The sequence below is a fragment of the Haliaeetus albicilla genome, chromosome W, assembly GCF_947461875.1.
Source record: "Haliaeetus albicilla chromosome W, bHalAlb1.1, whole genome shotgun sequence".
Taxonomy (NCBI): domain Eukaryota; kingdom Metazoa; phylum Chordata; class Aves; order Accipitriformes; family Accipitridae; genus Haliaeetus; species Haliaeetus albicilla.
The window spans coordinates 42,063,300-42,077,172 of NC_091515.1; the positions used below are offsets into that span (position 1 = coordinate 42,063,300).

Here is a 13,873-nt window from a genome sequence, read left to right on the forward strand (position 1 = left end):
AGTTGCTGACTCACATTGCTGACTCACGGTGCTGCTGCCTAACGTGAGGGACTGTGCTGAAGTGCTGACTCACGGTGCTGCTGACTCACGGTGCTGCTGCCCCAATACCCTGCTGTTGTAGGGGAGTACGCACAAGACGTCCCCAAAGAAACCACCATACCCGCGCCTGCCGAGCTGTGCTTGCCCGACAGGGTAATGAGCTCTGTGGAAATGGGTGGACTTTTCCGAAAAATTGTGGGGACTGGGACAATAAGAGCACTGCGTGCTCCCCTCTCAAGGACGGAAGACCCAAACATGGAAAAACATCGGAAGGACTGTGACACCTGAAGGAGAGACACCTGACTGGTGGCAGAGGAACCCGACCCTCCATCACCGGCATCGGAACCAACTCAGCGGGACGTTGCTGGCTTCGTGGTGGTGGTAACTAGTCTCGCTACCTCTCTTCTGTTCACTTGCTTAGGTCTGCCTCTTTTTCTCCTTCCTCCCTCTGTTCTATCGCAGCTATTGGTTATTGTAGGGAATAAAAGTTGTAAGGTTGTACAGCATCTGACCTCGTTTGTGTCTTAATCTCGCTCTCGGGATCATTTAACAACCCTCCCCGATATTGGATCGGGACAGAGCACTGATATAATTTCACAGCCTTACTCTCATCACCTACGAGCACTAGAAGCAGAAGGCATAGCTATTTCCTGCACAGGCAGTCCATGACACATTTCTTCAGCTTCAGCTATACATTGAACTTAAGGCCAACATTTTAGAACAGTCATTCAAGATTTAGTTCTTAACTCTCTATAAGTTTATGGATGACCAGGTTTTAAGATAGCAATCATCTGAACAGATGTTCCTACAGTATTCTCTTGACCAAAAAAACCACAAACAAACAAACAACATTATCATCCACCTCCACCCCCGCCCGGAATTGGGAGCTTTGCAGAAAAAAATTTTTACTTTTATCCTAAGGGAAAAAGTTCTTAAATGGTTTTAGCAAGATAGTTTTCTTATTTGCAGAAGTGAGAATCACAACACTAATAAATGGAACAGCAAAGTTTACAGGTCTCCAGTAACAGATGGGGAAAAAAAAAAAATAAAAAAATCTCATTTTCTTCCACCTTCATAACTCAGCTTAACAGTTCAGCCAAAGCACTTATGATTCATTAGAGATGACGTAAGGAATATCTAAAACCAGTTTATTGCAGATATACCTTATAGCTGTCCTAAAAACACAGTAGCAAAGAGTTTTTAAGTATAGTCAAAAAAGCCTACAAAAATTCCAGATTCTGAACTGCATTAAGACAGTACAGGACATTTTCTAATTTGTTCTCTCTCACCTCCTTTTCCATTAGGTTGCATTATTAGACGAACAATGAAAAAGATTTATCAAGCCTACAGTAGCTAGAGAGGAATATCACCACGTTTTTACAAATAAGTCTGCAAAACTACATTTTTTTTAATGCCCCCCAAAAGTCAGAGTCCCTCCTTTCAGGAGCCATTCATAGGACTTCCTTTTACCTGGGTTTTATAGTGTCTAATAATTCAACGTGAAGGACCAACACAAGCTAAGAAGTTGTGAAACTTCATTCTCTTCCTCTCCAGTTAACTGTCCCTATAATCTTTGTAAAGATAAGATTTCTTTGGAATTTCAGCATATTGGGGGAAAAAAGTTGCATTCATTTTTTATTTTTTTAAAACTTGAGTGTTGCTTTCATACCAAAAAAGGCTCACGCAATCAAGCTGAAAGCAAGGAAATAGATATCTCATGTAGCCTTCTCACACTGTTTCTGTTCGTCGCAAATCAGTGTCAGAAAGGCTGGATGACCATCACTGTCTAGCAAAACAGCGCTAAGGAAAAAAAAAAGTTATCCTCGTGAGTACATAGCACTGAAACACAAATTATACATTGTTTTTGAGAACACATATGCTGACAGTGATACAAAGTTAGAAGTTCATCACTAGGACAGAACTGTATTATGCAAAATTCCTGTTTAGAACAGGCTACTGTTAAAGATGTCATGTTTCTGCAAGTTGTGTTAGGCTCTATAAATCAGTCTTTTTTTCCCCATTTGAGAGTTTGTACTAGCCTTAGTCTGTATATGAACTGACCTTTTAAAAATCACTTTTAGTTGTATTAGACCTATAGCACGTCAGATGCTTTCACAGCTGAATGCTGCTTGCATTTAAAAAAAATGTCTTCCATAGTAAAACTCAAACTCATTAAGTCATTTCTCTGTCTTTTCTCAGCGTTCCATTCACTTGCAACGATCTGGCTGCTAACATGTTACTTCTGTCTGGATCCCATCGATATTTAGTCCAGCCACCTTTTTTCTTAATTTAATATTTTCCAGCCAAAGGACAATCTGCTTTCCTAAAACATCTGTTCCAGATGGCCCTCCAGCTACAAAAAGCTGGCTTTATATACTGAAGCTATATAACCAAATTAAAAATAAAGCTTTCTTGTACTAGTAAAGTGTTCCCAGTCTTTGTAGGTCATAAGATCAGGTAATATAAATACAAAACTACTAGGATTATCACTGAATTCTTAATTATTCTCCATTTCTCTTAAGACTGTTTTAGAGAGTTTGCAAACTAATCAATAGATTTGCTTATGACACTGTTAGAATGCAAGTTCAAATATATGCAAATATAAGTTTGATAAGTTGAGAACAAAGGTAATGGGCACATATATACACTTATCTATATAAAGGAGCTGAGAACTAAATGCTATAAACTTTATTTAAAAATAATTATATCAGGGTGCAAATAAAGATAAGATTAGGAGTGTATTCAAAGCAGACTGCCAACTGACTCACTAATAGGAAAAGTGTTAGCATTGAGAAGAAGCATTTAGAACCATCTTTTGACACACAATATATTCTAAACATTACATCTCCTTTCTTGAATAGTAAATGCTCCTACATCTGTAAATGTGACAGCAACCATAATCCATGTTAGGAAAAACAGACTGTAGAAAACCAACATCAAAGTAGTGACTGACCAAGGATTAAAAATAAGTGTCATTGATTACTTTTCAAAACTTTCATACATCTCTCTCCAAAACATCCAGTACTGTCAAATATTAGAGACCAAATCTTACACTAGTGAAATGCCAGGACTGATCCCATATGTCAGTTTCTCATCTTTTTATTATAATAATAAAGTCTTTTAATAAGTAGAAATACCCTCCAGCTTGCAATATGATCTGAATTATCAGTCTTCATAATTGGAAAAAAGGACTGGGACAGCTATAAATGGTTATACAGTAGAAAACAAGGCTTTAACTCGCCTCATGTTTTTACACACACACAAAGTTGAATATCATTACATAACAAGACATGCCATATTACCATCAGCAGAACAAGTTATTAACTAGCTAACACTGCCACACTATGCAGCGACAGTACATATCACAGAGAAACCTGTATTTAGTAATCAAACTTAACTAAAGCTAGAGTCCCACAAGAAAAAATCCTGTACATCACTGTCAAGATCTTAAGACATTTAAATTTAACTTTTCTATCAAATAAGCTTCTCAAAGTGCCATTACTTCAGTATGTAATTCTTAATAGTTCTGTTACAAAAATATGTATTGTCAAGAGTGTAATAAAGTGCTTACTGCTGAGACGACAACACACAAATTTGGTGAAAAAAAATCCCCAATTTTAATTTACTATTGAAATTTAAACAAGACTCATCTACCCCTAAAGAGAAGTCACATATCACTTTATTTTCGCTAATAAGCAAGATTAAGTCTTCTACTTGCAGTTCAAAAAGAAAAGGCTACACTTCAAAACAGTTTTACAGTAATATTCAACCAGTAGCTAGATGTGTTAACAACAGTAGAACAAACTTTGCGCAAAGAACCTCAGCTGTTTTTCCTTTTATAGTATGTCACTTTTCTTGCAAATTATTTCAAGTTCATAAATTTGACAGTATATTGCAGAAGATCATAGGACTTTGATTAAATAGGTGATCATTGAATCCAATAAAGAATGATCGACAAAGACTAGTGATACTCCTAATATCCAAAGGAAAACATTACTTAATGAATTTTCCAGAAAGTAAATCTTCAACAGGTTGAACAATGGTATAAGATTTACAACAACATTAAATTGCTTAAGCTTAAAATCAGAGTTTCCATTGCAAGGGTACTGCTTCATATTTCCTTACAGACATGGAAATTACCTTTTACAGCATAAAAAGATTTTCCTCCTCCTCCTCACAAAAGCACACCCCTTTAAGTCCAAGAGGAAAAGAGTCTATGCAGCTACATTAGAAGAAAAAAAGCAGTTACCAGCAAAAAGGTCTTCTCTATCATCATCTGGCATGACTTCTGCTGGCTTTGGACCATTAAAGTTTGTGCTGAGGTCTTCTGCAGGAAGACTTGCTGGCTCTGGAGATGAAGGACTTGACTGTTAAAAAAAAAAAAAAAAAAAAAAAAAGTGAAATAGCAGAGAACCAGTTGTCACATATCAGTATATAAGTAGTATACAAGTATTGCAATAAACTTTCTTTCATTGCAGAGAAACAAAGCAAGATGTACAGAAAGGAAGCCCAGTAAGCTGTTTCCATTTCCTACTCCTAGTGGGGATAACAACGAACAAAGGATACAAAATAGTCCGCAGCTCTTTTCATTTCTGTCAGGAAAAAAAAGTAAATAACTTTCCTCAAGTTTAATTTACATGAAAAACTGCTACAGAAATATCTAGAATAAGTTTGTTAGCATTCTGAATGTAGTTTGATTACGAAGGTCCTTTTGGAAAGGCTTATATTTAGATTTTGTTTAGTAATTTTTTCTATGTAGAAAAAATGTCTCCAAGCGCTCCATACTAGTTTTTCAGAGATTAAGTGAACAAGTTAGCTCCATTCAAACAATACACAGCTGCTTGCAGCCATAAGAAATTTCAAAAAGTTTCATTTATTTTTACTGTTCATAATATACATTAAATTTATATTTTGTTGGAACAAAGTTAGGCGAGTTAACAAAATCTCCTCTTATAAAACAAATGCTAACACTGAAACCATTTGGAAGAATTATTAGCAATCTTACAGCTTTTCCACTGCTTATCTTAGCCAAATTATAGGTAAAAACACAACAGCATGTCTTCTGTGAGGTGCAAAAAGAATGAAAACAAGAAAAAAAGGAAAAAAAAAAAAAAAGGAGGGGGGCAAGAACAGAAATTAATCACAAAAAAATCAAGGGGACAGCTCCAAGATTAAAACAGTTTTGGAACCCTCTCAAAGCACCATAACCTTCACATAAATTGGCTTTGGACCTCACTGTCACCTGCCATGCTCTCCTCTCTAGTTAATCAGCAAACAAACATATGATCAGGATTAAGTCAGCTCTGGTTTTAATAGAGCTGCCATTGCCATTTAGAAACAGCTACTTCATAAATATTATAGGACTACAACACCACTACAACACTCAAATACATAAGTTTAATTAGACCCACACCATGACATAATCATTCTTCTCTGGACTAAGGTGCCCTGTACGCTTAAGTTAAACAATCTAGCTTTAAGCTAGGGAGAACTTCAAACTCAATCTTCGTAATCTCTTCCTTCCAAATTTGCTAGAAATTCACAAGAGCAGGGTTCTTTCCTAAGCATTCTAGTTGATTAAAAGTCAAAAAAAAGCTTTGTCTTCAAAGTTTCTCTAAGCAGTGAGGCTTCCCTTTGCTACTTAACTACTTTTTTCCAAATAAACTGACTACAAAAACAAAGCGGCACAACAGAACTGTCAACCAAACCACTCAATACAGAGAAAGTGCATTTCTTCACCAGTTTTTCCAGCTATAGAAGTTTTCAGGAACTATTTTTAATCATTAAGATGAGGACTTTTCATTGTTAGACTGTGGTTTAGGCATTAATTCTATCACATCTCTTGGGGGTTTAATTCAAGAGCACATCAATAAAGAAATTATGTTTTATTGCAGTTTTTCTGAAATTACAAAACAAGACTCCAGTTATACACACTGTACCACACACAGATGTACAGAAGTCTATTAAAATAGTTCTTGACAACTGCAGGTTCACAAATCACATCATTTGTTATTCCTTCACAGTATTTTTCCACAGATTCTTTTTTTGTAGCATTGCACAAATTATCTATAAAAAGAAGAAAACCCAACTTTTTAAGCTACTTCAGAGAAGGCAAGTGTCTTTAAAAAACACATTTAAGAGCCTCTTTACTTACTGACCTTTTTAAGGACAGACAACAGTCGGAGCAAAACAAAGAAACATGCACTGATCCTATTACTGTAAAGGTCAGGGACAGGAAACTTCAGGAAAAGAGGAACACAAACAATTTTCTTTTTAAATGGATAACTGTGTACAGGGAGAACAAAGTTTTTCCATAAGAGACTAGTACAGGTGAAACATGGCCACGACTTAGAAAGAAGTTCCCACTTTAATGAACACATGAGCATTTTTCAGAACTAGGAAGTATTTACACATTCAGTTGTAGTGGGGGTTTTTTATTAGATTCCTGACATGGAAAGCAAGAGTGGTTTATAGATGTATTCACCACACATTTTTAGATCTTTCAGACTCTTGATTTCTCTGAACAATTGCAGGTGTGATACTTGGAGAAAGACTTTTCCGTGGGGGTTTTTCTGACAGGAGAAAGACTTAGCTGAGGGCCCCGGAGGGCCCCTGGTGAGGTGACTCTCCCCACCAGAAGGCAAGGGCCAAGGAGCCGCCGCTCCCAGAGAACAGAGCGGCGAGGGCCGCAGCTCGAGGCCGAGATGGGGGTGGGAAGGGACCCCCGGTAGTCAGGGAGGACCTGATGGGCGCCAGCACCATCACGCTCCACCGCAGGGGTCTGGGCAACGGCTGGGCCCCGCAGTAATAGACTGCGCCAGGGAAGGAGAGAGGGCGGCTGCAGGACGAGCGGGCTCTCACCTCCAAAGTGGACACGGGGCTAGCAAAAACGTTCTTGCCATCCTCCAGCACCTCGAAGTCGACGGGCCGTACACCCGCCAATAGTGGAAGCTGTCTCTCCGCCGCCATCTTCCCCTCCAGCCTGGGTCACCAGCCCCAGCCTCCTGCTCTCACGTGACACCCCAACCCCCGCCTCCTCGCGCCACGTGATTGGAAGAGCTAGGAAAGGAGGCGGGGAGAAAAGGGGTAGTAGGCGCGCCTGCATCGCTGCAGCTCGCACGTTATTAACAGTACGTCACTGCACGCAACTTGCCCAGCTTTTGGTTTCTCTCCCCTTCCTATGAAAGGAGACAGCTGTAGGTGCACCATGTTAGGGCATCTAGATAAGTCGAGAAGCTGGATGTTTGCTGGTAGCTGTGATTTGAAATTGTTACTGTGATAAAATAGCTTAATAAGGCTGGTCATTTTTGTTTAAATCCAACAAAGTCTTCCTTCTCATAAAACACAAAGTCTGTGTCCCAAAATGTTTGTATTTTAGGAATCTCATCCATATATATGGTTGTTACTGTCACAAAACTTTTGAAACTGCCCTGTGCCAACTAAGGAGAGAAGCTAGGACACAAAGTATAGAATTACAAGAGTAATTCTTTTATTCATGCACATGAGGTGTCCCATTCAAATTGGGGCACCCCAAATGTGGTTTTACACGTGGTTCTTATATGTTTCAAGCATTCAGTTACAACATGATTTGACTAATCATTACTTAACACACACACTGCTGTTTTGCAAAGCAACTATAATTATATGGCAAAATTCTAAAATTCTGGAGATGGCTGAACACCTGCCTGCGATGGGAAGTAGTGAATGAATTCCTTGTTTTGCTTTGCTTGTAAGCGCGGCTTCTGCTTTACCTATTAAACTGTCTTTATCTCAACCCACGAGTTTTCTCACTTTTACCCTTCCGATTCTCTCCCCCATCCCACCACGGGGGAAGTGAGCGAGCGGCTGTGTGGGGCTTCATTGCTGGCTGGGGTTAAACCATGACAGTCCTTCTTGGCGCCTAACGTGGGGCTCGAAGGGTTCAAGATAACGACAAATTTGATTGGAATGTGCTAGATCGAATTTATAGCTGTTATTGCTGTTTAGCTATTAATTGACAGGCTCCTGTGCTTGCCACAGGGCTTGCTTGCCTTACTGTAAATTAGAGTCTAGTGCTTGTTAGTGGCTGCTTTTTGCTTTCGCTGCTTGCTGTACTGCTTATCATCTTATTCTGCAGTGCCTGGGAACATTTTGATAACAGCAATGGTGACGTGCCTGGGCTGGCAGATGGCCAGGGCATCGCTGCTGTTTCTGTGCTGCTGTACTGGACAGGATGGAACTCCAGTGTGAACTCGAGTCGAAGGGACTGTGACCTATAGATCAGTCCACGCAGGAGCAGGACACCCCAAAGTGTCTGTGATCGTGCATAAGTCCACGCCAGAGCAGGTGCATCTCGAAACGTCTGTGGCCGTGGTTATGTCTGTGCCGCAGCAGGTATACCTCTGAAGGGATTATGGCCCAAGGATAAGTCCACGCTGGAGAAGGCACACCTCGAAGCATCTGTGGCTGTGGATAAGTCCATGCTGTAGCAGGTACACCCTGAAGCATCCGTGGCTGTGCATGAGGTCATGCTGGAGCACCTCAAAGCGTGTGGCCATGGATAAACCCACGACGGAGCAGGTACACCCCTGGAGGGACTGCAGCCACAGGTAAGGCTATGTTGGAGCAGGTTTACTTCTGAAGGGACTGTGGCTGTGGGTAAGGCCATGCTGGAGCAGTTATATTTCTGAAGGCATTGCGGCCCATGGAGAAGGCCATGCTGGAACAAGTGCACCTCAAAGCGGCTGTGGCTGTGGATAAGTCTATGCCACAGCAGGTATAGCCCTGGAGAGACTGTGGCTCATAGATAAGGCTCCACTCGGAGCAGGTACACCCCTAAGGGACTGCAGTCTGTGGATAAGTGCAAGCCAGAGCAGGGGCAAGGGGAGGAGTTCATTGCAATGTTAAACCCAATGGTCTGGTCCAAAGGGACCAGAGGTGGAGATTGTAATGCAAATACTTTTAAATTGTTGTAACCCATGATTTGAGTTGCATGTTCTAGGAATTACTATAGCAGGAACCGCCTGAACCAGTGGAGGACAAGCCTTACAAGAAGCAGTGCGAGTGCAGCAGTGACCCGACCAGAGCTGGCTTTGGTGCCCAATAACTCCACGAAAGACACCACCTCTCCTGTCCTGAGTGACCACCATAACAGATGGAGCCCAAAGTCATGGACTAAATGAACTCAATGGACATTTTGTGGACATTTTATGGACATTTTACAGGGGTGGTCCATAGACTAAAGGGATGAATGATATCTGTGTATTATATCAAAGGATGGGAAGGGGGGTGGTCGTTAATGAGGTTGTGTTGGATAGTGTGGGACCTGAGCATGATGTAAATGGTATGGAAAAAGGGGTGGAGAATGTGCTGGGTTTGGCTGGGATAGAGTTAATTTTCTCCGTAGTAGCTAGTATGGGGCTATGTTTTGGTTTTGTGATGAAAACAGTGTTGATAATACAGAGATGTTTTCATTATTGCTGAGCAGTGCTTACAGAGTCAAGGCCTTTTCTGCTCCTCATACCACTCGGCCAGTGAGTAGGCTAGGGGTGCACAAGAAGTTGGGAGGGGACACAGCTGGACAGCTGACCCCAACAGACCAAAGGGATATTCCATACCATATGATGTCATGCTCAGCATATAAAACTGGGGGAAGAAGGAGGAAGTGGGGGACATTCAGAGTGATGGTGTTTGTCTTCCCAAGTAACCGTTACGCGTGACGGAGCCCTGCTTTCCTCGAGATGACTGAACACCTGCCTGCCGATGGGAAGTAGTGAATGAATTCCTTGTTTTGCTTTGCTTGCGTGCTCAGCTTTTGCTTTACCTATTAAACTGTCTTTATCTCAACCCATGAGTTTTCTCACTTTTGCCCTTCTGATTGTCTCCCCCATCCCACCGGGGGGGGGAGTGAGTGAGCGGCTGTGTGGTGCTTTGTTGCTGGCTGGGGTTAAACCATGACAGGCATCATCATCCATCTGCTTCTTTCTTGATCTAAACATCCCTGGAGTCAGTCTTGCTACAGTTACTTATCTATGATGCCAGATGATGGGAGGGTTTCACAGGGCTGTTAGAGGAGCTAGGATGCTGGCATTATCTCTCGGTAGTCCAGGGGTATCCTTTATTCTTCAGGGTGGGGGCTGTCCTTCCCCTCCTTGCAATGAGTTGGGGTCCTTTAGTCATGCTTTACTTAACCATGACTGTGCAGTATACAATGTAAACTCTCTCTCTCTCTCTCTCTCCCCTAAGAAAGTTCATACAATTCCATACTATAAAGACTAATTGGTACAATAGTTAGGGAATGAGATTTTCCTAACGTTATCCTGAGTAATCTCATTTCTTTCAACAGAACTCAAATGGATAAAGTGCAGCTGCTTACATGGTTTAAGATAAGATCTTTCTCAGGGGATGAGGATTAGAAGTATTATGTCCTATTCTTGCAGACCAGTCATTTAACCAAGTGCAGTAGTATTCACAATCACTAAAGCAGTTTTTCTCATGTAAATAAAGTATTTGCAGGCCATCTCCCTATATTATTATTTCTAAATTGTTTTTCTTTTTTTTCTCTGTGACTTAGCTCACAAATTCTTAAATTCTTCCAAAAAGTCAGATGTCAATAGTGTCTAGATAGTAAGCATTAGCTAATATACCTATACTTCATTTGAACTGTTGTTGTTGTTGTTGTTGTTTCTGTTATACTGAAGACAAGTTTTTTAAAGTATCTTTTGAGTTTCAATTTGGTCAAAGTACAGCATTCATCCACTCAGCACTTTGTGAGGACTTTGTTAATATTTGCTGTATTAAAGTTAATTTCTAAACTTTGTCCAATGGATAATAGGAAGAATGAGTCTTGTTCTACAGACTGTAGGCTCTTTGGGGCAAAGGCTGCATCTCTCCAGCATTTGCAAAGTGCCTAATAAAGACTAAAAGGAAAGGATAGAGTCATACATACTGTTTTCTTTCAGCCTCTTTCCAATCACATAATGAGAAAGTCATAAATATATAAATAGAAATCTGTGTCATCGTGAAACCATGGAAATGTCATGCATAATTTTATCTGTACTGCTCAAGCTTGAGATGCAAGAAGTTGTTGTGGAGAGTTCTCTCCTTGGAGATTCTGACTGCTGAGTTTAGAAAGACTGTCTCTCATTCCTGCTGACATGTGAGGAAGTTTCAGGCCTCATTTCTTCGCACGAGGTCATTGAGTGAGACTTTACAAATCTGCCACTCACTAAATTTGTGTTTTGGAACTCCGAATTACCAATTGCAAATAACAAAGAAGTTTTCAAATAGAAGAGATTTATGACATTGGAAGTTCTAACAAAAGGGACAATATCTCTTCTTAGACTAATAAATGTAGATGGAAAAGGAACAGGCAAACTTTTGGGTATTTCATCAGGTCTGAAAAAGTTGTCCACTACTCTAATAAAAGACATATCTTGAGACCAACATAGATAGCTGTCGGGGGATGCAACGGGTCTGCGGAATGCCTGACAGTTCGAGAACAGCATGACCTTGAGCAGCTTGTAGTATATCCTTGAAGAGTCTGGAAAGATCCGAGAAGACCGGTACAAAAACAAGATAGTGATAAGAAGAACCGTCCTGACGAACTCACCAATCATGAATTGTTAGTTACTAACTAAACCAATCATATACTAACACATACTCTGAAGAAGGGGATAAAAAGGTGTGTTAGAACAATAAAGTAGCCATTTTGCATGATCTATTACTTGTCGTGTCCGTCTCTACCGCGACAAATGGTGACCCCGATGCGTCTGAGCGAACAGATCATTTAAAGGCGATAAATCCAGCACTAGCAAGAGGTATACCGGCGGCGACGAGAGCTGCGAAAGAGTATACTAGCGGCGAGAAGAGCTGCGGAGACGGAGCCCGGTGAAGCTGAGAGCAGTGGGAATCTGCCTGGTCCGGACCTGAGCCTTGACACCTAAAAAGGTGAGCCACCGGGGACAAAACTGTTAGAATGGGGCAGCAATTAACAAAAGAAAAGGAGACGATTTTGTCTACCTGGAAAGCCCTATTAAAAAGAAAAGGGGTTAAAACCCCAGAACAAAGCCTGAAAAGGATTTTGATATGGTGTAAGATGCAAGGCTTTCAAGCCACAACAGTTACCGCATTCAGTGTGGGTGCATGGCAAGCAGTGGGATGGAAAATGTTTGGTGAGATCTCTAAAGGACAGAAAGAGCTGTGTGAGTTGGCGATCGTATGGCGTCTATTAAGCGAGACCCTGAAGGAATGGAAAGCAGAATGTGATGCGAATGATCAGCAAAACAAAGATGAGGACTCAGAAAATGTTAGCAAGGAAAAAGATTCTGATCAAGTAACAACTGCAGCCGATGCTGCAGTATCAGCAGTAGCAGGCAGAAAACCCCTCATGGGCAAAATCAGATCATGCCCTTATCCACCTCCTCCTCCTACGCCATTACATACTTTACTGGGCGATGAGGGGCCCTCCTCACCTACTGGTGCAGCAGCGGAAGGGGTGACTCCATCAGCCCCCCCCCCGAGGAGAAAAATACGGCGACTCCGGCGAATAACACCGAGCCGGAAAGTGAGAGCCGAAATGAAACTGAGGCAGAAGAAGCTCTAATTGATGCTATGCGATCTCTGCATCTCGCAGATAAAACCATAACGAAAGAACCCCTGCCATGGACTCTCCCCCCATCCACAATAACTGTAGTCCCAAGATCCCCTGATCAATTTTGGGAGGGAGTTAAGAGATATGCTGCCGACACTGGCAACTGGGATCTAGTGGAACGCCTCAGCCCGTGCTCTCTAACACCAGCATTTCTAAAGCCTCTAGATAACGCAGCAGAGGCTCCTGCTACGTTTCCTGTTTTCAAAGCTGCTGCAGGCACAAACCAGCACGATGAGCACAATCCAATCGGCTGGAAAGTAGTGCAGGATTTGCAGAATAAAGTACAAAAATTTGGAATCAATTCTCCTGAGGTGATGCAACTTATTCGAATAATCAGCACAGATCTGCTGTGTCCATATGACATTATGCATCTCGCACAAGTGCTGTTTCAGCCCGTACAATTGCAAGTATTTCAATCTACTTGGAGGCAGATGGCACGCACAGCAGCACAGAAAAATTTACGACTGCCACAGGGTGACCCGAGATTAGGCCTTGGAGAGGATGCTTTGCTTGGTGAAGGGCCGTATAGTAACCCTCAGCTGCAGGCTACATGGCCTCCGATTGCTCTCGAACAGGCACAAAATATAGGCCTTATGGCATTAAAGCGAACCATGGAAATGGCAGCTCCGAAGAAAAAAATACATCACTATCCACCAAGGCCCCAGAGAACCCTTTTTACAGTTTGTAGAAAAAATATCTGCTGCACTGGAAAAACAGGTAGAAGATGAGGTGTTAAGACAAATGCTGTGCAAACAGCAAAAGATAATGCTAATGAGGACTGTCAAAAGATAATACAGGCTTTACCAGGAGATCCTTCTGTTCCCGACATGGTGGCTGCATGTTCTAAAGTTGGGACAGTGGAACACACAGCGGCCGTCCTCTCGGCAGCGCATGTGGCCGCCCTAGCCAATGCTATGAGAAATTCAGGAAAATGCTTTGGGTGTGGCAGAGAAGGGCACATAAAGGCAACTTGTCCACACAAAACATCACCAGGCAAACAACCGGTGAACAACCCATCGGAGATTAATTGCAACAAATGCGGAAAATCAGGACATTTTGCAAAACAGTGTCGTTCCAAATTTCATGCTAATGGGCAGCCGCTACAGGGAAACCGCAAAACGAGCGCGAGAGGGCGCGCGAGGACAACAAGTCCCCTCCCGACAGCCGGCCAACTCCCCTCTGCTAACAATTGTCAGCCGCAAC

General features: G+C 41.7%; 1 protein-coding gene across 2 annotated transcripts in view; it reads right to left on the reverse strand.

The window, feature by feature from the left end:
• The window catches only part of LOC138683376 (sorting nexin-2-like), a 123,673-nt gene extending 116,630 nt beyond the window's left edge, over positions 1-7,043 (reverse strand). For both annotated transcript variants that reach the window (XM_069775095.1, XM_069775094.1), the window contains exons 1-2: positions 6,901-7,043; positions 4,289-4,406 (exon numbers count right to left, since the gene is read on the reverse strand). In XM_069775095.1, the coding sequence (XP_069631196.1) occupies positions 4,289-4,406; positions 6,901-7,008 (226 nt within the window). In that variant the 5' untranslated portion in view covers positions 7,009-7,043. The remainder of the gene's footprint in view (positions 1-4,288; positions 4,407-6,900) is intronic.
• Between the last annotated feature and the right edge of the window lie 6,830 nt (positions 7,044-13,873).